This window comes from Pipistrellus kuhlii, unplaced genomic scaffold (assembly GCF_014108245.1).
Source record: "Pipistrellus kuhlii isolate mPipKuh1 unplaced genomic scaffold, mPipKuh1.p scaffold_m20_p_3, whole genome shotgun sequence".
NCBI lineage: Eukaryota > Metazoa > Chordata > Mammalia > Chiroptera > Vespertilionidae > Pipistrellus > Pipistrellus kuhlii.
The window spans coordinates 45,129,096-45,150,766 of NW_023425529.1; the positions used below are offsets into that span (position 1 = coordinate 45,129,096).

A 21,671-nucleotide genomic window follows, 5' to 3' on the forward strand; every position below is an offset into this window, starting at 1 on the left:
TTGTAGAGGCCCAGAAACTCAGGGCGGGCCCTGAAGGCTGCCTTTCTCCCCCTCCCCTCCCTTCCAGGCACATTACCTTCTATGTCCTTGGTTCCCCTGCGAAAGCCGCAAAATCCAGCAGATGAGGAGCTCTCCCTCTTCACCCACCCACTCGGGTCAGCTGGTCCTTTCCCCCACCCACCCCTCCCCAAGGGAGCCACAGCTCATGAGTTTCTATCACTTTATTTTGCAAAAATAGAAAACTCAGCAATATGCGATACAGCGGGGCGGAGGGGAGATGTAAACAGAGGGGAAGGGACAGCACCCTGACCCCCCAGGAAAAAGAGGAGCCAGTGGAATCTTATTTGGCAGCTAAATACAAACTGGGGATTGGAGGAAGAAGGGAAGAGTCTCAGGGGTCCTGGGCTCCCCCTCCCAAGACCCCTAGAGGAAGGGGTCGATTCCAGGGTGTAAACAAAAGCTAATAAATAAATAGAGGCTTCCTCTGGGGCAGGGTGGGATCAGCTAAGCAGCACCCACCCCCCTCTCCCTGGGCCAAGCTGCTCGGGGGGTCAGGGAGGAAGGCACTAGGGGCAGAGGGGTCCCTGGCCCTCTGTAGTGTAGGAGGGTCCCTGCCCCATGGCTGAGATGGGGGGCAGGGAGAGCCCAAGGCACATGACAGGACTGGGGAGGGGCTTAGAACAGAGGGCACAAAGGTAAACTCTGGGCCCAAGCAAAGAGGTGCAGAACGGGCCTGCATCTGTAGCTTTCACCCTCTGGACCCCGACAGGAACGCAGGGCCTGGCACGAGGGTGGGGCATAGAGGGCAGCATGCACCGGCGGGTGCACTTACGCAGCATTAGGCACCAAGGGCGAGGGTAAGGGCGAGAGGGTGGCTCAGCCTCCCCCACGCCCTCTTTTGGTCTCTAGTGTTCCTGTTTGCCCCCAGGGGCCTAAGCACCGGGCAGAGGAAGGGGCTGTGGAACGGCAGGGCCCTGCCCCTGCCCCGAGGAGATGGGACCCTGGTGTCCTAGGGCAGTGTTGAGATTTTAAGAGTCCAAACCCAGGCTCGCCCCCTGCCCTCTCTCCCGGAGGGAGCAGGGCAGGCTCCCAAGACGGGAAAGGGAGCCCGTTCGAGCAGGAAGGGAACGAACACAAACTTGGTACCCGCCTGGAAACTTTGGCAAAAACAAGGAGCTCATTGGAAGGGGCGGGGAGAAGGCAGAGCAGGTCCTCCCCCAGGCACTGGTGGTGTCTGGGAGATGGTCAGTCTGCTGCCTGGAGGCCCGACCCCCGTGGCAGGGGAAGTCAGGGGCCCTGGTCAGGCTGAGGGCTGCGGCCCCCTTTGCCCTGGCCCCCTGCAACCTCATCCTTGCTAGAGGCCTTGGGGTGGGGGCCGGTCTGCGAGGAGTCGTCCTCAAACATCTCAGGGTTCTCCAGCATCTCTCGAATCAGGGGCGGCATCGGCCCTGGGATCTCCATCTTCAGAGTGATGGCTCTTTCTGCTCCTGCAACGGAGGGGCGAAGGGTTTCAGGGGACGATGGCACATGCCCCTCGCGGCCACCTTTCTTAGCTACCCTCTGACTCCCCTCTGGTGGCACTCTCACCCTCACCCTCTCCCTAATTCAGTGCTCCGGCCCGAGTCTCTGCCTGTTTTCTCTGCCAAGCTGTTGCCCATTCATCCTGTTCTTTTAGGCTGTCTCCTCAAAGATCACACCGTGACCAACCTCCAGCCCCATTCCCCAGGAGCCCCACCCTCCAACGTCCACAGCCCACCTGTTATTCCTACACCTGTTTTTAACAACATATAATAAGGCTTATTATTTAGCAAACGCTTACTATATCTGCCAGGCATCCTTCTAAACCAGCACTGTCCAACGGAACTCACAGTGATGATGGAACATCTGCTCCATCCAGTATAGTATAATACATGCAGCCACGTGGCTACTGCCACTGAGGAATGGATTTTCCCATTCAGCCCAGTTCGGAGGCCGTTGTGTATTCATTCATTTAGACCTCACAGTCACTTATGAGGGAGGCGTACGTCGAGTCCAGTTTACAAACAGGAGAACAAGGCACACCGAGTAAAGGAATTTGCCCCAAGTCTCTCCCGCCAGCATGTGGCAGACCTGCATTCCACTGTAGGCCCTGGTTCTCACCTACCCCGGTCTTGCCTCTGTTGTCCACCTGGTGGACCTGGGGAGGGAGGGGGGTCACTGGGACTAACCCTTGGTGCTGATGCCCCGGAGGTCAGTGATTTTCATGAGCATCCTTGGGAACATGTAGGGCTGGCTGGGCCGCCGCCGGCGGGCATAGAGCCTCAGGGCTTCCAGCAGTGGCTCCTGTAGCTTTTCCACTTTCTCAGGTTCCTCCAGGTCCATGCGGTCTAGGAGGACAAGCACAGAGCAGAAGGGAAGAGGTGGGGAGGACAGCAACAAGTGGCTGATCCTCAACTGGCAATGCCTCATGGGCCTCCAAGCCTCAAATTTTGTCCCATCAGCCCTTTGCCTATTATCCCCAAGCCCCATCCAGGCCATCTCCCCTGCTCCAGGCTCTACCTTCTCCCCTGTAGTAAGAGGCTTGCTCTGATAAATCACTCCTGCCCAGACCCCTCTCTCAGCTCCGGTATCTGGGGTCTCTCCAGCTTCCCCTAGCTCTGCCCTTTTTGTCCAGTGTCCAAGCTCAGGAAGCTGGCCCTGGATCTAAGAAGTCTGTGGATGAGACCAAATACAACAACCCCAAGGGCACAGACCAAGGTTTCCGGCCTAGTGAGAGATCAGGGAGATCAGGTGTGAGGTGTGGGGGAAAGGAACCCAAAAAAAACACCAGGGGGCGCCCCCACACCTCCGCAGATGAGGCAGATGGCACTGAGCAGCCCGGTCTCTGTGTCATCCATCTCCAGTGGCAGGAGCTGCCCAGCAAAGGCAAAGACGAGGTCAGTGAGGGGTCCGAAGCCAGCGTTGTGCATCTGAGTCCGGTTCAGGGTCAGCCCGTCAGAGAAGGTCATGGTGTCCTGCTCTGGGGTGTACCTTGTGCAGATCCGAAGCATCTAGAGGTGGGCGAGGGGAGGGTTAATGCCATCTCTGGAGATGGGCACATGTGGGCGTAGGGCAAAGAGGGAATGAGGTACACGTGGAAAGTGGGGTGGTTAGGTCCAAAATGAGGGCAGTCTGAATCAGGCCTGTGGGGGAAGGCAGGGAGGTGTGTAGGATCTGAAGCTTGTGGAGGGGGGAGATGTCAAAAGGAGGGTAGAGTCAGCCTTAGGGACAGGGTTAAGCTAAAAAGGGTGGTGTTGAGAGGAGATCTGGGGATCCCTGGATCTCAGTAGTCAGCCCAGGAACCAAAGGGTTAATGGTTCAATTCCCAGTCAAGGACATGAACCTGGATTGCAGGTTTGATCTCCTCCCAGTCAGGGCGTGTGAGGGAGGCAACCCAATTTGATGTGTCTCTCACACATCCATGTTCGTTCTCTCTCTCCCTCCCTCCCACTCTCTCTGAAAATCAATGAAAAATATATCCTCGCATGAGGATTAAAAAGAAAAATAGAGAGCCAAAATTAGTTTGGTTCAGTGGATAGAGCGTCGGTCTGCGGACTGAAGGGTCCCGGGTTCGATTCCGGTCAAGGGCATGTACATTGGTTGCAGGCACATCCCCAGTGGGGGTGTGTGCAGGAGGCAGTTGGTCAATGTTTCTCTCTCATCGATGTTTCTAGCGCTCTCTCCCTCTCCCTTCCTCTCTGTGAAAAATCAATAAAATATATTTTAAAAAGAAAAAAGAAAAATAGAGATTTGGGGAATCCCAGACTGGATGCAGGAAGGAGAAATAATAAAAATCTTGGTGTGGAGCAGCTCCTCGGTCTCCTGTGTGGGTCCGGCTGTGGTGGGAGACAGGCCACAGGGTCACAGCTTACCAGGATGTCCAGGCAGGCAGCCTTGAGCAGAGTGATCTGATCCGCAATGCTGAGCCCTGTGAACCCGGGCAGCCGCTTGGCAAACTCCACAATCTTGATGATGCACTTGGTGGCCAGCTCGCTGAACTTGTCCCACAGCCCCAGGTCCAGCTGCACCCGGTGGTCTGCGCTGGAGTTCTGCAGGGCGGGCAGGTGAGGATGCAGGCTAAGCTGTTTTCCTTCTGCCAATACCTCAAGCTCTCCCCTCCGCATTCTCAGCGCCAGACCATGACACACCCCTGCCCATGCCCCAGAACCAGCAGTGCCTGCCCACTTCTCACCGTGGTGTATTTTCCCAGCTGGCAGAGCGAAGGGAAGGTCTCCTGATGGGCTTTGCTGACCTTGGTGATGAGCTCTTCCAACTGGGGGCTCAGCTCATAGCTGTCAAGGGAGCTTTCTTCCTTCACCTCTTTCTTTTTCTTGTTCCGGTCATTCCGCACAGCTTGGGGGCAGAGGTGCAAGGAGAGGGTCAGGGCCCTCAGAACCTCCCTCTGGATATCCCCTTTCACCCCAATTTAATGTGCTCCATCCTCGTCGTGAACATCTATTCACCCTGGGACCCTAAGTCAGCGCCTCAGGTACCCTGGCTCCCACATTAGCTCCCACTTCCAGGCTGGCTCTCCCCAGCCCCACCCAGGGCTTACAGCTCCTGCTCCCTCCCCAGGCCATTCAGCTCCATCCTGCCCTTCCTGTCACCCTGCAGGAGCTGAGGTGGGGGGCAGGATATGCAGGCGGCAGGATATCCACTTATAGCCTTGGCAGCACAATGGCGCAGGGGGGGGCACCCCAGATCCACCTCAGGCTCAGTCCTAGGAGCAGGGAAGGGGACTGGCAAACCCCCCTCACCCCTCCATGTAACAGGAGAATGTGAGAGGACGGCCCCCGTTTACTCGAGGGTTAATTAGGCTCAGAGAGGGGAGGATGGGCAGGGCTTTTCCTGGGTGAATGCCGCTAATCAAACAGAACTGGCTAGGAAGGAGGCAACACCCCAGGGCAAGCTGATCTCAGATGTCCGGGAAGTAGAAAGAGCGCAGCAAACACAGGCTAGGTCAGGAGCGCTCCTGCCCAGGCCGGGCTGGGGCTTGGGGCTTGGGGCCTACCTTCCTTGGACATGCCCACTTCAAAGCACTTCTGTAGCCGACAGTACTGGCAGCGGTTCCGGGTCACCTTGTTGATGATACAGTTTTTGTCGCGGTGACATGTGTACACCATGTTCTTCTGGATGCTGCGTCGGAAGAAGCCCTGGAGTCGGGGGTGGGGGATGTGAAGCAGGATGCCGGGAGCACCAGCCTCTCATAGGCCTTGTAGGGTACCCCAGGCCTGACCGACCCACTCTGTGTACCACCTCCGCGCAAAGCAGCCCCCTCACCCACAGTGTGTCACCCCTCTGCTCTGGTCCCTGGTCTCTGATCTCACCAGGTCATGTGTCCACCCAATGAGTGCCCCCCCACGCCCCCACCGCGGACACACCTTGCAGCCTTCACAAGAGCTGACCCCATAGTGGTAGCCAGAGGACTTGTCATTGCACACGAAGCACGGCTTGTAGACCCGAGGAGGTGGAGGGGGCGAGGGTGAGCTGGGCACCATCTCCTCAGAGCTAGTGCTCTGCGTCTCCACCGCTGGGGGGGGAAGTAGTATGTGAGGATTGGGAGGGAACCCCTCAGGCCTCCAGGGGTTCATGCACACAAACCCATTCCAAGTCCCAACAACTATGTACAGCCCCCTAGTAAACACTTCCAGAAACCCCAAATAACCACTATCACTGCACCTCCCCCAACCCGGCCCTCTCCCCCCACAGTGCCAGCCAGACACTTACATAACACTGTTCAATCCTCTAAATTCCAGGCCAAGGCCATTCTGGAAGTTAGCTTCTATGGGCCTCTGTTTCCCTGGCTATAAAGTGGGTAGGTGGGGGGTTATGGCCCATGGCTCTGAACTCCTCAGTCACTCCCTGTCCCATCAATGGATGCTTCTCAGGTAATCTACCTCTCACCAGGCCACAGCTCTGGGGGTGATAGGCAATCACGTCACCCACAGCAGCACCTGGCTAAATGACCTGTTAGGATACTCAGCAGGTAGAATAGGGCTTAATTTCCTTTCAAGTAGTACAAGGTAGATAATCCTTCAGCTTTTCCCCTCTCATACTACCCACTATAATTGCCAATGTCTTTCTCACCAGAAACCACTGAGACCGAGGAGCAAACGGGACACGGGTTGTAGGGAAGTAGGTTAGAGGCTGTGCAGTGACCTTAGTTTACACCTGAAGGAGCGGAGGCCAGCAGAGGGAAGTGGCCAGCCCAGGCCGCACTGCCCTGTGTACCACCTGTGGACAGTGTGGAGCCAGGGTGCTCTGTCTTCTGACAAGCTCTGAGAGGCCTGGCTGAGAGTCAGAGGCTGGAAGGAGAGACTGAGGTATTTGCTTAGATTCTCAGGTCTAGAAGCTGCTGGGAATGTAGCAAACTAAAGAAGTCAGGTGACACTGGGTAAACAGGGCCGATGGGGGAGGGGAGCTATAGCTGGATCCTCTCTGAGCCTATGTTTTCACTCCTAAACTTCCCTACCGATACCCAATCCCAGCACAAAAGGGGTCTCAGCCCATTCCACCCAGAGTGTGGGGAGAACACCCTCTGTTCAGCAGGCTGCTAAGTAAGCCTTTTTCTTTTATTTTCTTTTTTTTGGGGGGGGTGGTTGATATTTAGAGACTGGAAAAATCTGCAAGTTATTCAACCTGTAGGACTTGTTGCCCAAAGCGGGAGGGCCAGGAAATCCTAAGACCCTCCCTAAGGAGTAGCCCATGCACCCACCTCATGAACATCTTCCTTCTTCTAACCCGATGCAGCCCACCTGGCCCCCGAGGGGCAAAAGGAAAGCCCAGGATGCTGGTCTGGGTAGCTCCGCCCACCCCGCAGGAGGGCAGCCCTTCCGCCCCCCAACACACAGACACTCCATTAACATAAGAATCCAAAGAGAAAGGAGAGAGAGGAGGGGAGGGAAACGGATGGCTGGAGTCTATTCAGATTGGGGGGCGGGAGGCTCCAGGAGAGGCTGGGCTGAGAGATGTGGGCTGGGCTGGAATGCCGGTCAGGACCCCTCTGAGGTCCTCGGTGGGTACCGGTGCCGCCGCAGGCCGCTGTGTGGAGGGGTGCTGACTGCTGACACCCTCCCAGCCCGCAGAGGCTGCCTCATTTCCTCTCTTGTGAAAGGGCCTGGGTGTGGTCAGACTGGCACGGGGCAGTGCCAGCCAATTATAAGGGTGGGGGCTACGGGGAGACACCCAGGGGCAGCTTTTCCGGTCTATGTGGCACTGTCAACCCTTCTCGGCACCCCTCTGGCACAGAACACCCCCTAAACCTAACGTGGGCGAGCAGCTCGGGAAAGTGAATTGTGTCCACTCTGCTCAAATCCCCTCCCAGCCGCCAGAGCCCCACCATCGGGGTGGGATGCAGCTCCGGGGCTAGGCTGGGGCCCCCGCTGGGGAGGGGGGGAGTGGGCTCTGGGTTTTTCTCCTTTTAAAGCCCAAATTGCTGAAATTGAGGAAATTCCTGGCCAGGCTGAGCGGAGCTTCAAACAAACTCTTTATAACCGGCTGTAAACGCTCCCAGCTGCGAGGCCCAGGGCTGAGAAGCCAGGACTCACAATCTGCCACATCCCTCCTTGGAGACACTCACACTCACACTTCAGCAGCACAGGGGGCACTGACGCCGGCCTCGGACCAACGGGCTCCTACACCACACTGGGCCCTGGCACAGAGCACAGGCGGCATTAGGGCACACTGGCCCCAGCCACCCTGTGGTGGAGGTGGGCGTACAAGCCATAAAGCGGACACACAGCTCCCAGGGCCCCGCTCCACATCTGCGAGGGAGAAGCTCTGCTACCAGACAAACACCCGGGCCTGCCAACGCAGCACCAGGACCCTGGAGCTGCCAAACATGCACAAACAAACCACGCGCCCTCCCCTCCGAGGACCTCTTTCCTTCCCTGGTTAGGACGTCCAGGTCTAAATGACTTTCTCTCTGAAAGTGTATGGAGCGGGCACGAAGCCCACCGAGATCCTAGGGGCCAACATTACTGGTCCAAATTGAAATGCAAAAACATACTGCCAGCCAGATGTAAGGGGCCTCCGTGGGCCTGGGGGAAAAAAAAAACAAAAAAAAACCGGGGCTCCTGCCCAGCCTCCACAAAAACCCTTCCCTAGATTTTTCTCCACCTCAGCACCCCTCCCAACACATCCCAAGTCTGCATCCTAAAGGATTCGCGAGGATTTGGTGCAAAGCCATAGTGTCATGCTTTCTCCGCGCCCTTTAAATGCCACACTTTTCATGCTTGCCCCTCCCCACCCAAAGTGCAGCCTCCTGTTTGCCACCTCCCTCTTCCAGTCTCCCGGTTGTTAAATCTGAGCAGCTCTGCCCTGAAACCAAAAGACCAAAAAAAAAAAAAAAAAAAAAAAAAAAAAAAGGCGAACTCGTAAACAGCGCCGCGGAGTGCCAAGGAGCGAGGCGTGCTGGCGGGGGCTCGGTGACCCCGCGGGCGCACTCCCCCAGCGCCCGCCGCCGCCCCTCCCCTCCCCGGCGCGCCCCCGAGCCCGGTCCCCCAGCGCCCGCACCGGCTCCGAGCGCGGCCCCGGGCCCTGGTACATTTGGGGGAGGGGGTTCCAGGCTCCCCTCCCGGCTCCTCCCCACACCCCACCCCCGCCAGGCACTTGGGCCCAGGCTTCAAAGCCGCCTCTCATCTGGACTTCATTTTTACTGCCTCTCAGTCCCCAGCTTTTTATTACCGCTCTGGAAGGGGGTTCCAGGGCCCCAGGCCTGGCATCTCCCATTTCACAGGGAAGGAAAATGGGTATTTGGGGACCCAGGAGTCGCACTCCACCCCCCCACCCCCACTTCGGCCTTTGCCACCTCCAGTCCAGCCCCCACTCCCCCACTTCCATACACAGACTTTGCTTTAAACTTTTAGCTTCCTACTGAAGTTGTGTGTGTTGGAGCCAAAGGAAGAAAAAAAACCCACATCTCTCTGCATACAACCCTATACACATTTCCAAACATGTCTTTTTGAAAGGGGGGAGGGGAGCGCCAGAGCCCAGCCTGCCCTCGCCGGGCGGCGTGCACCACCCCTTCCACCCTGCGCCGAGCACACAGGATGCACCCTCGCACACAGCGCTTTCCAACGCCGCCCTCGCGGCCACGCCGGGCACACGCCCTCCCGCTCTCACGCCACACACATCCCCGGACCGGGCCGCGCGGACCTGCCAGCGCCGGCGGGGGCGACGCTGCGTGGAGACTCCCGCACCCACACCCCCAGGCCAGGAGCTGCACGCTTTGGAGATAGATTCACACGCTCTGCAAATCATTTTTTTTAACCCTCCCAACTTCCCACATGGACTTTACAAACGCTACCCACGGCCCCGAGTGACACAGCCCTCCAGAGCCACGGACCTGCGGGCACAGGACTGCCTGTCCCCGGGAACTCTGGAGTGACATCAGCCACAGGTCCCGGCTGAACACCCACCACCAGGACCACGCACATTCAAATACACAGCACACACCCAACGGAGCCGCCGGGGCCCCCGCGTTTAAAGGGCCAGTGCATCTCTCTCCCGCACACCCACCCCTGTCTCAGCGTCTCCGCTGGCACCCCGGTTCCACCTTTTACACATGGAAAGCGTCAGCCGCTCCCTCTCCTGAACCCCACCCCAAACCCCAACCCCAACCCCCGGGGCTCGGGTACCTACATTGCAGGCTGGCGGGCTGCGGCCAGGCAAAAGACTCGAGTCCGGCGAAGCAGGAGCTGCCCGCGGCTCTGCGCAGCAAGCCGGCCCCGGGCCCGACAGCCCCGTACAGCCGTCGCGGACCCGGGGCGAACGTTTCCAGGCAGTCGTACATCGCGACCCGGCTTGGAGGAGGGAAGCTGGGTGATAGGAACACCGAGGACTCGCAGCAGCCGATTCCCCCTCCTCCCCCAGCGGCGCCCAGCTCCTGGAGGGGGGGAGGGGGAGGGCTAGCATAGGGCGCCGGGCTGCATGGGGGGTATGGGGTGGGCGGGGAGGAGGGGGATCCCCGGCTGGGGAAAGGGACTGGGCGGGGCGCGAAGCCGAGGCTGCCGCTGGAGCAGCGGTCCGGCTCCCTCTGAGCGTCCGGGCGGCTAGCACTGGGGAGACCTTTTGTAAAAGCGGAGCCTGGAGGGGTGGGAGGTGGGGCTTGGAGAGCGAAGGGGGCCGGGCACTGAGATGAGCAGAACTGAGAGTGGAGCGCACACGCATATAATAAACACGCTCGCACCGCGGCGCCCTCGCTTGCTTAGACATACAGCTGTGCACGCGTTTATCTTGGCAGGCACCGCGATTTTGCAAATATGCAATAGTGCACATTCATATCTGCCGGTACAGAAGATCACGGTTGCACACACGTCGGAGCAAGCACACCTGGCTTGCAAGCGTTCTCTACACGGGGAGGCTTTGCACGCCTTTGCATTTAGGCGCGTGCCCCGGTCGTGGGGTGGGGGGGAAGGAGTGGAGGAACCAAACTTACGCAGTTCCTTTCGTTTTCCCCTCCCCCAACACTCCTTTTTCCACAGAAGTCAATACAGGCAGGAGTGTCAAGAGTGACTGGGAAATCGGGAACATGGAGGTCCCCGGCGCCCGGCAATTCCGCGGAGCCCGGGGACCTGCACCACCTCCACCCCCTGGTTCCCAGGCCTGGCTCCGCCCTCGCCTGCGCGCGCGCGCGCTCGCGCCCCAACAGCGCATTCCTGCGGCTCAGCCCGCGCGGCCGCCTCCTTCCTTCCCGTCCTCCCCGCCCCCGGTCGGAGGGCCGGAGCGCGCTCCCGCCGTGAACTCTCCGGGAACCCCCCTCGGGGCGGGTGGCCGGGCGCGCTCACCTCCTCCTGACCCGGCCCCGCCCCGCCCCGCCCAGGCAGCCGCCTGCGCCGCGGCGGAATCCCCCGCCCCCTCCAGCGCCGCCGGAGTCCACCCCTCCTCGCCCGGGCTGTGCTTCCCTCCCAGTCCCCGAAACCCCATCCCGCCAGGACACTCCTTAGGCGCCGCCACTGCCTCTCTCATGCCTCGTCCTCGACCCCAGCTTTACTGTTAGAGCACGAAGCTACCCCAAACTGTTCCTACGGCGCCAGCGGCGCTCGACCAAAGTGCCCTCCTGAGTACCACCACCCCCCGCCCCGGCCTCGGAGTTTCTCGTGTGCCAACGGCCCCAAAATGCCCAGTGCCACTCTTGGCAGGAAGCACGAGTCTGGCCATTAACTGTTGTCATAGCCATTCAATACCCCCGCCATGGGCCACAGCCCCCCCTCTCCCCTCGGCGCCACGGCTCTCCCAGGGCCGCCTCCCCGTCCCCTCGGTGGCCCCCGCCGGGCACCGAGCGCCCTCGCTCGGCCGAGCAGAGGGTGAGGAGGCGGGGACTTGGCCACGTCAAGAGCTTGCCCTCTCCCGGACGGGCCGAATGGGAACCCTGGCCCCGGGACAGCGCCAGCCGCGGCGACTCCCGGAAACCGCCCCCTCCGCCGCGCCCCGCCCGCGCCCGCCCGCCCGGCCAGCCGGCCCGGCCGGCTCTGTCAGCGCCGCGCGCCGGGAGCGCCGGGGAAGCGGGAGCGGCGCCTGGCCCGACCCCTTCCCCGCCTGGCGGCTGCGGCTGGGCCAGGGCGGGGCGCACTTTTCTAAGAATCTCTTGTGCTGGGTTGGGGGGGCGGGGGTGGGGGGTCGCACTGGGGTGCTGCCGGAGTGGGGCGCCAGTTTGTAAGAATAAAGGGCAGGAAGGGGGACCAGAGAGGCGAGGGGAGACGGCGCGGAGGAGGGGCCGAGCTGCTGCGGGACAGAAGGGGGAGGGCCTGGGTTGCGGATGGATGGGGAGCGCTAGGTGGCAGGGCCGACTGGGGGGCTTGAAGCAGGGATGAAGAGGCTTTGCAGGGCTCTTTCCAACCCAACGTAGCCCCCAACCCCAAATGCCCCATTTCTAACCCAGCCATCCCCGCACCGAAAACTAAAAAAAGGGAGCGACCGATTTCTGAACCAGCATCTGGCCAGTGGCAAACACAAAAACAATGAAGTGCAGAATGAAGAAGACCTCAAAAACAAGGGGAAAGAGCTCTGATTAGTCCCAACTCCAGGCTGTCAGTCCCCACCCAACCACCCACCCACCCTTCCCCCTCCAAAATCTGAAAGGTCCCAATTAAGTCAGGCCTGCCTGGTTGGTAATTAGAACCAGAAGTGGCCAGGCCACAGGGAGGAGGGCGAGAGTGGGGCACAGGAGGAGTGGGGGGAGGGCTCCAGGAAGTCATGAGTCCTGAATAGCCCCTCTTGCTCTTCACCAGATGCACCCCACTCCACATCATCACCCCATCCGTGTGTGCTTCCCAGGCATGGCAGGGAGAGGGGCTCTTTAGAGGGACCAAGGCATTAGGGTGTCAGACCCACCCGTCCCATCAACCCCAACCCCCCATTCTAGATAGTCTTAGTGTGGCCTTGGAGAGAAGGTAAGAGCATGGGGGAATCTAGTGCCCCCTCTTTTCCCCAAAGTCTCCCCAGCCCTTATTGCAGCAATTAGACCCATTAGCCTTCTAGCATTTCATGGGAAACAGATGTTCTCCACCAGCCTGGTGGGAGTATGAGGGGGGCTGCTGCCTGACTCACCCCCTCCCCTGTGATCCCCACCACCACAGTGGGGCACTCCTCCCAGCTAGAGCCCCACAAAGGCAAGGCCCCAGAGGCAAAGAGGGGGCACCCCTCCCCCACCAACCAGGCCATCAGCGCTTGAGTCTTGCATGGTCACCCCTCAGGGCCTCTACCACTCTGGCAAGTATGAGTTTAGCCAGCAAGGGCCTGTGGAGGGAGGGACCGCTAATTCCTCATACACCCCTCTTCCCCCCCCCCCTCCTGCCACCTTCTGGAGGGGCTTGAAGATAGCCGGTTCTAAACTTCTCGTGCTAAATTCGCCTTTTCTTCCAAAACCTTTCCTCAAAAAGAACGGAAGGGGTGGCATCTCAAAGCAAAGAAGTCCCAGCCCCAAGGGTAAGTCCTAATTTAGGAGTCCCAGCTAAAAGGCGACGGAGGTGTGAAGGAGGGACGCAGCCCAGAGCGGGGATGTGAGGAGCGCTGGCAGGATGGGGGCTGGGCCTGGGGAGGGGGCCAGGAGAGGGGGGTGCAGCCGAGGCCCCAGCAGCGGCTTGCCCAGCTCCCCCCGCCAGAGAGGTTTCCTGTTGCAATCAAAGCCCCGTTTGTGTCGGCCTGGAGCTGGAGCTGGAGCCCGGGCCTGAGCAGGAGACTGGGAGGGGAGGGGAAGGAGGCGGTCGGGGGTTTTTTTCCTGGAGGAGGCCTCCCTGCCTCCTGCTTGCCACCCTTACCCGCCTGCTTTTTCTCCTCGCCACTCCCAGCGTCTGGGTTCTCTCTCTGTCTGTGCCTTCTGGCCTGCGTGGTTCTCTCTCATCTTGCTTAGGTCTGGGAGTCTCTTTTTCAGTTTATTTGAAGTAGAACTCCATTTCTTCCTGTGTCAACCTGCCCTCCGTTTCTCCATCTAACTTACTGTGGTACAGCAAGCCCCTTGCCCCAGGGATATTGTCACCAAATTCAAAGGACAGACAGGGCTGGGCCTTCAGAACCACAGGCGTCACCTCAAGAGGAGGGAGAAGGCACAGCTCCCCTTCCTTCCTGTCACACTCTGTTCCCTGCAGTCTCGCTCAAGCTAACGTGCAGCACGCCGGTGGGGACACAGGCAGCAGGGTTTCGTGCACATCTGTGAGCAAGCACACCGGCCTCTGCGTTCCCGTGCACACAGGCCTGTGCTTGCCTTGGCAGCACACGCTCCCCTTCCCGTCCCTCTCTCCTCCTGCACCACAGGGTTCTAAGGTGCTGCCTCACCCACTCAGGCCTCTGGAGAACCCCAAGAGGTGGAACAAGACTCCCCCTATCAACAAGATGCCTGTCAGGCGTTAGGGACTCAGCATAGGATCTAGGAGCCCCAGGGAGGAGTCCCAGACTCCTCCATGGACGACCCTCCCTCCCATAGACTAACAGGCAGAGAGCGAGGAGAAAGACACCAGCGCACATGAGTGTAACTTTGGCATCAGGCTTTGGCCTCTAATCCCTCTCCATTCGATGGCCCCAGCCAAAAAGGGACAGATGGACGGATAGACGGATGGACGGACGGACGAAGGGTCAGAGAAACGACAGACCACACTCTTTCACACTTCGGCTGATCTCCCACTGTGGGAGATCTCCCAGATTCCAGAATCTCCTCACCTCTGCCACCCTCTCATTTACTCTCCGTGCTGCCTGCTCCACTCCCAGGCAAGTTGTCTGAACCCAAACTTTCACCTCCTCCCCACCCCACCGCTGTCTCTCTGCCCAGGCCTGTCCCCTGCTGCCAGCCACACCCTCCCCAGATACCTGCCCTGCTTCTGGCTCCTCCCTTGGATTTCTCCTTTCAGTCCCCCTCCTTGGGGCAGCCTTTGGGGATAGAGCCCAACGTGACTCTTTCCCCTACCTTGACCTCACTTTGAACCTTGACCTTGATCTCAATGTATCCAGGCCACAGGGCCATAAGGAGAACTTCACTGGGGACTGGCTATGACTCTCAGCACTCTCCCCACTGCCAACCTATTTCTCCTCTCCCTCCTTATTCCTGCTGCTTTAGCTGCCTCTCCCAGAACCTGGGAAAATCAAATCCCAAGGGACTGAGCTATACGGTTCTCTATAAGAAGTACATTCATGTGGGAAGGGTGTTCCTTCCCACCTCCCCAGGCCCCGGGACAGATTCATGGGCTGTAAATGAGGTAGAGGAAGCCCAGCTGAGGTTTTCAAAAAGGGGAGCTTTGTGCTCTCTTATTCACCTGCACGCCACCCAAATAACCCCTGTCGGACTGCAGACTTACCACCAGCAGGCCTCACCAAACACCAGACACACCGTCAGCAGCCCTATTAAATCCCGCCTCACTCCTCACACTGACTCTTTGTTGCACACATTGGAATTCTGTATCTGAGCAGAGTCTGAGGGACATGCTGTGCACACACAACTACATATGGTCTTCACGCGCGTGTGCGCGCGCGCGCGCACACACACACACACACACACACACACACACACACCTTCTCCAGATGAGCACACTCTTTCCAGTAGAGCTGCCAGCCCTGTCTAGTCACCCCTTTACACAGACACACAACCCTCCAATTGCCCCTCCTGAAGGCACAGCCCCTCCCCTCCCACCTCTCTCTCTGTCTCTCTCTTCCCAAGCTTGCGGAGCTATAAAAGATGTCTTTATCTTTTTGTCTTTTCCTCTTGTCTCTGTTTCTGTCTCTCTGGAACTGCTCCTCTCCCTGTCTCTCCTTCCCAGGTGAGGCCTTCTCTACGCAGCACACACGCTGACCCCTTCACCCACCAAGTTCAGCATCCCAGCTGGGCAGCTTATGGGCACTCACTCCTATCATGACCTGGCCAGGAAGAACAGCTATTAGGCGGGAGGAGGGGGCTCCAGAGGAAAAAGGAGAGGCCTAAGGCTTTCCAGCTGTCAGCACTCAGAAGCTTAACCCAAAGAGGGCAAGCCTGAGGGACAAGCAGGGATCTGCACAGCCTGTGGGCACTAAGCCAGACCTAGAGGGGGAGGAGTCCAGAACCCACGTGCTTCTGGAGCACCCCCACCACCCTGGATTGCTTCTGGGGAAGAAGCACCTGGTTCGTGATGATGTCTACCCTTTCCAGGACCAACAGGAGGGTTCCCTGACCCCACACATCTTCGGGCATTTGGCACCAGAGTCCATTCCTCTTTTTGCAGCCTTCCCTGATTCAGAACAATTCCATCTCTTGATCACAGGGTCAGATGACTACCATCCCAGACTCCTCTATTTCCCAGCCTGGCTCCTCACCTCCCCCATGACATGCTGGTAGTAGCTTCAAACTTTAGCAGAAACCCCCTTGGCTGTTGTTCTCCCCTGCTAGTTGATTCTCTCAGGATGTAATGTTAGACCCCCCCAAAAAAAAAAAAAAAATTTAGGCCTGCTACTTTCCCATACTGTTCGGGCAGAAGGACTCCCATTTGCAAACACTTCCATTTGTTCCATACCCAAACCCCCTCAGAGCCACCCCCGTCAGCTATCCCATTAGATCAAACCCCTATCCCTGCCTGCCTTCCTAATTCGGATGCCAGTTTTCTGTATCACCCACCCTCCAAACGTCCTTCTGTTCCCAAGTTCCCTCGTCCCCGGTACCATGAGACTCACACAGAGAGGCCATCTCCTTGGGGAGGTCAGGCTGGCCCAGGCCCCGGAAGCTAGGGCTCAGCATCTCAAAAGGTGGAGACCCCCTGAGCGCCCCTGGGAAGGCAAAGGGGAAACCAGCCCCAGGGTAGCCAGATCCAGGCCCCAGGGCGCCAGCGGCAAAGAGTCGTTCCTTATTGGTGGCCATGGCGGCGGCAATGTGGGAGGCTGAGTCCCCTGGGGTCTGCAGCGGGCGGGGGAGGTCGTCAGCCACAGCCCCCGCCCATGCCCACTGCCGGAATGGCCGGGGAGGCTCCGTGCCGCCCTTCCTGGCCTGCCGCTGGGTCTCCGAGAGTCCTAGGGAGAAAGAGAAGAAAAGGAGGGCTGAGAGAATGATCGCTCTGATGTTCCAAGCCCACGTCCCTCTCAGTTGAAGTCTCTCCCCTCTGTTCTGCTAGGTTCTGTACTGTCCTGGCTCAGGTCCCAGGGAGGAGGCAGGGCAGATGCTTAGGAAGGCTCAGAGAAACTCTGCTGGAAAGGATAAATTGAGTTTCCAAGGTGAGTGAGAGAGTCTTAGGGCTCCGGGCTGAGAAGACTCCTAGGCTGAGAAGTGACCATTAAGCACCACAATTGGACGAGACACTTAATTGAACCCTCACATCAACCCTATGATTCCCATTTCACAGATGAGAAAACTGAGGTTAGGTGGCTGGCTTAAGTTCACATGGCTGTAAGTGGTACAGCCAAGACTCACTCTCTACCATCCTGGAGAAAGAAAACAACTCTATTGTGACTTTGGGGCCCTGTACCCCCTGGAGCCAGGCAGCCTGGAATTGACCCCCACGGCTTGCTAGCTTGAGCTGCGGACCTTGGATGCGTCACTTTACTCTCTATATATACCTCAGTTTCCTCATTTGTCGATTGGGAATAAAAACAGGGCCCATTTCATAAGGTTGTGAGGATTAAACAATGTAATATATGTAAAGTGTTTAGCATAATATAGCACATATACTAAATGCTATATGTGTCTCATGTTATTTTTCTTTGCAACTTCTTTTCCTTCATAGCTCTCTTTTAATCAGTGTTTTCTTCCCTATCTTCCTCAATACTCCCTCTTCCAGTTTCCCCACCCAGTTCTTTCTGTCTCCAATTATCCTCCACTCCCTAACCGTTCTTGCACCCTCTCCTTCAAATCCACAGATGCTGAGAGAAGCCCCACTGAGGGCCAGGTATGACGCCAGAGAGCTCCTTTCCTGGTTCTCAGCTTATTTTGCTTCTCCATCTCCTTTTCTCCCTCTTCTCTGAGCCCTCTGCATCCAGAAAGCCTTGCCTGCATCCTCTCCTCCTCAGATGTAGCCTGCACCCTTCCCTGAGATTTTTTTTTAAAAGAAGGTTTTTTGTGTGTGTTTTTTTTAAATATATATTTTATTGATTTTTATTTTATTTTATTTTTTGTCGATGAGAGAGAAACATCGACCAGCTGCCTCTTGCACACCTCCTCCCGGGGATGTGCCCACAACCAAGGTACATGCCCTTGACCGGAATCAAACCTGGGACCTTTCAGTCCGCAGACCGATGCTCTACCACTGAGCCAAACGGGTTTCAGCCCCTTCCCTGAGATTTTAAACCTGAGACCACAGGAGGTAGGAGAAGGGAGAGAAGAAATGGGAATCCTGAGGCCAGGCAGGTAGTGCCTCTCCTGATCCTCTGACAAGGGACAGGCTGGCTTTTCCAGGGCCAACCAAACAGCCCACCTCTCTAGGGAGCTAGGTGCTGAGGAAGGAAAGGGACCTCCTCGACCAGCCAGCCCCATAATGGACTGAGGGGAGGAAGGTGGGGAAGGACCAAGAGAAAGTGAAACACAGAAACCACAGGGCAGGCAGGCCCAGAGGTAGGTGGTGAATATTTCGGCATCTCTTTTCTCCTAAGGTCACTATCTTTTCTTTCTTACATTCTTTTTTTTCTTTGTTTCCTATCTCTCATCTCCCTCAGCCTTCAAATTGTCATGAAGGTAACAGGAACTCAGACCCCAACACCACCACCCTTCACTCAGTCCCAGAGCTTGAAGCAGCGCCTGCCCCTCACGGGGCACCGCCCATGTCCCCAGCAGTTTCGGTCTCTTCAGCCCAGTATCTTCCCAGGCTCTCCAAGGCCCAGCTCTGGGCCCCCAGGGCCCCTCTCTTCTTCCTTCCCCTATTCCCAGAAATCCTCATCCCTGGTTGAGCCCAGGTAGAACCAGGAGTCTGGGGGGGGGGGGGGGGCCCTGAGGCCCCTGGGCCATAGCTCAACAGGCTGGGCCACATTCCAGGTGGATTAACCTCTCTAATGCCAAGGGTGAGAAGCTACTAGAGCCCCCCCTTCCCCCCCCCCCCCATCTTCTTCACTCAGACTGACTTTGGGGACATGGACACACTCTGTGCTCCAGGCCTCCCGGTCTGCTTCTCCCTATAGATGGTAAACAGAGACCTGAGGGTGGGGCTGGAGGCCTGTGTGTGTGTGTGTGTGTGTGTGTGTGTGTGTGAGTGAAGGGGCGGGGCATCCGGAGATGCCTCTGACTCCTGGTCCTTACTGAGGAATGAAGCTATGAGGAGTGAAGGACAGCCCGGCTCTACCTGACCTTCCCTCCATTTTGCCTCCTAGAAGGGACGTGAGGGTTGAGCGGAGACAAGAAGGGGAGAGTGAAGCATCCCATTTCTGAGTCTTGGTTTCTGTGCCATGGCTGGGAAGGGCAGGGGAGGGTCTTAAGTCCGGGGTGGAGTAAGGGACCAAGGAATGGAAGAAGGTGGTCCAATGAGTAAAAGGAAATCCTCAGCGAGGGCCCCAGATGCTTGGTTCTTCGGGGGACCTGGGGAAGGGGGAGACAGCTTCTCTCCTCCCCAAGTGCCACCTCAGACAGAGGTGGGGCTGCCTGGGGAGAGGGGCCGGTACAAAGCTGCCTCTCTTAGAGCTGAGGTGGAGCTGAGGGGAGGGCATGGATGAAGGGGGCTGCCGGATGGAGGGGGGGGGAGCGTCTCCCTGCTGCCCTACCAGCTCCAGAGCCTGGAACAAAGCTGCTCTTGTCGGCTGCTCTCCACCCGCTGCCCCCCTCCCCTCTGTATAAACACGACCACCTTTTTCCATGACCCCATCCCCAGCCTGCTGGGCGGAGAACCCAGGCATCCTCTGCTCTAGCCTGCCCCCCCCCCCCCCCCCGCCTGCTCCCCGGGAGGCAGCAGTGGGCTGGGTTTCCCTGGCTTTGTGCCACCCTTGGGGGAGTCCAGACCCTTGAGTCTCCACCTCTCATCCCCAGGTGCCCTCCCTCCACCTCACTGGCCCGAGGGAGGGGCAGTGCCCAGGAGGCAGGCAGGCAATGCCAGTGGAATGTGTGTGGGCACGGAGGGCATGGACAGGGTGGGGCAGAGGGGGGAACTGGAGGTGCCAGTTAGGTGGCTTTCTGAGCCAGGGGTGGGGGTGTGCCTGGTGGGGGGGTGTGCCCTGAGCTGCCTACCAAGCTGTAAGCTACTGTGTGTGTGTGTGTGTGTGTGTGTGTGTGTGTGTGTGTGTGTGTCTGTGTATCTGTATGTGAGCGTGCCTGATTGGGGTACCCAAGCTCCAAGCACCCCACCCTCTGCCCCCTCCCCTGTCCTCCCTCTTCTTGCCTTAAGGATCGGGACACTGACTGTGGTCCTCAACCCCAGCTCAGCATCTGAGCAGTGACAGTGAAGGCTGGAGCCTCGGACTGGAGGACTGGGATTGCAGCCGCCTGGATACGGGCCCTGAAGGGGCACGGTCATCTCCGCTTTTCGCCCTGTAGCCTCCCTCCAGGCTCCCCCGTTTCTCCACACACACATACGACCATGCGCACTCTTACCCTCTGGCCACCTGCAGAAATTCCCTCTTACATGCTGGGTCAGGTGGAGGGGCCCGGGCTGTCACTGCTGAAGACAGAGAGGCAGCGTCAGTGCGGCTCCCACTCAGACTCCCGTCCCGTCCCGTCTTCCCGTGCTCCCTTTGTTCCCTGTGGGCTCCCCTCACGAAGACGCCCCAGAAGCCCCTCTCCTTAGCTGGCAGAGCCAAGACCCACACCTCCGGCTGCGGAGATGAGAAAGGGAATCCTGAATGTTGATTCCGGGAAGCTCCACAGACCCCATCCACTTGTAGTCTCCAAACTCCGGGCCCGGAGTGCCAGGACCATTCCTGTGGGGACCCACCCTTCCCTTGCCCTGCTGATGCCCCAGCAGTGCCATTCCGCTGGGGAAGGAGCAGCCTGGACCCATTTGGACCCAAAATCCACCCCTCAGCCTCCCTGGGGAAGCCTCAGGGAGGGCAGGCGGTGGTCTTGAACTCTGACTCCCCTCCCACTCCGAGCACAAAACTAGGCTGGCAGCCCCGGCTGACTGAAGACTTCTCCCAGGCTCCCCAGCTACTCACCGAGTGCAGGGGCCAAAAGCCCAGCCCAGCCGCAGCTTGTCTCAAACCTTACCCATTCCCTGCCCACCTCAGGACTGACCCCCGGGTCGGGGCAGGGCGCCCCCCTCAAGCCCTTCTGACAGCCTGGCCGGCCCCGGCAGGGACGGAGCCCGCAGCGCTCCGCGGCGCCCCCGCCCCCGGCCCACCTCCCCGGAGGAGCCCGGCGTCCGGGCGGCGAGCCTGCTCCCGGGGCTGACTCACCTGGAAGGGCAGGGAGGGGAGGAAGGGAGGCCGCGGAGCCCCGAGGTCCCGGCGGCGGCGTCGGGCGGTCGGTCGCGGGTTTGGAGCGTCGCGGCGTCAGAGGCTCCCAGTAGCGGGGGGCATTCGGGGTGGGGGGTGGGGGGGCACCGGCTCTAGGCTGGGACTGTCCCGGGGCCTCTCGGAGCCCGCCCGCCCACGTGACCGCCCCAAAATATCCGACACATTTTCTCCCAAACCGCACACTGACTCTGCAGGCGGGGACACGGAAAATATTTTCTTTCTTTTTCTCCCTCCCCACCCCCCCGCTCCCAGCCTGGCTCCCTCCTCCCCCTCCCGCCCTCGCTCCTCCCTCCCCTGCCGCCTGCCCCTGCCCAGCTCCCTCCGCGGTGCCCTGGGGCTGGGGGGCGGAGGGGGCGGGAGGGGAGGGGGCTGGGCGAGGCGGCCCGGACGCCTGGGTCTCTGCCCCTCCCATCTGCGGAACTTCCAGGGCCATCCCCGGGAGGCCGGGCAAGGCTGGCAGAGGAGATCGGTGCCCTGGGCCCACGATGCCACCCTCTCTCTCGGGCACTTTCCCCTGCCTGCCAGCCATCCGGGGGCACTGGCTGAGCTTTCTGGCCGGGCTGTGGTTCAGGCTCTGGTACCTCCCCAGGGGAGGCAGTGGGCGCTGTGTCCCCGCGCGCCCAGGGCGGAGTGATGGGGCAGGAGCCTGCCGGAGCAGATGCCAGGCTCTGCCCGTTGCGTCGCCTTCTCCTGCAGGCCAGAGCGCCCTCTCTCCTCCCCTCCTCCCCCAGGGGTCCTTTGGACCCAGGAGCAAACAGATTGAATGAGTGGGACTGGGGGACAGTGCCGAGCCCCGGACTCGAAGACCTCCTCCCTCTCGTCCAGCTCTCAGTGAGCTC

General features: G+C 59.2%; 1 protein-coding gene across 7 annotated transcripts; it reads right to left on the reverse strand.

The window, feature by feature from the left end:
- Nucleotides 1–206: 206 nt before the first annotated feature.
- Nucleotides 207–21,082, reverse strand: RARG (retinoic acid receptor gamma). 7 transcript variants are annotated; one of them, XM_036457932.1, is made up of 10 exons: nucleotides 20,773–21,082; nucleotides 19,973–20,039; nucleotides 16,147–16,479; nucleotides 5,400–5,548; nucleotides 5,030–5,171; nucleotides 4,211–4,371; nucleotides 3,891–4,067; nucleotides 2,825–3,029; nucleotides 2,208–2,366; nucleotides 207–1,487 (listed from the first exon to the last, which is right to left on the reverse strand). In XM_036457932.1, exons 3-10 carry the CDS (start codon nucleotides 16,328–16,330, stop codon nucleotides 1,288–1,290), a joined length of 1,377 nt encoding a protein of 458 aa, XP_036313825.1. In that variant the 5' UTR covers nucleotides 16,331–16,479; nucleotides 19,973–20,039; nucleotides 20,773–21,082; the 3' UTR covers nucleotides 207–1,287. The 7 variants fall into 7 exon arrangements, with proteins under 7 accessions (XP_036313825.1, XP_036313826.1, XP_036313829.1 ...); XM_036457933.1 differs by lacking the exon at nucleotides 20,773–21,082 and adding an exon at nucleotides 20,533–20,706; XM_036457936.2 differs by lacking the exon at nucleotides 2,208–2,366 and having other exon boundaries at nucleotides 20,773–21,037.
- Between the last annotated feature and the right edge of the window lie 589 nt (nucleotides 21,083–21,671).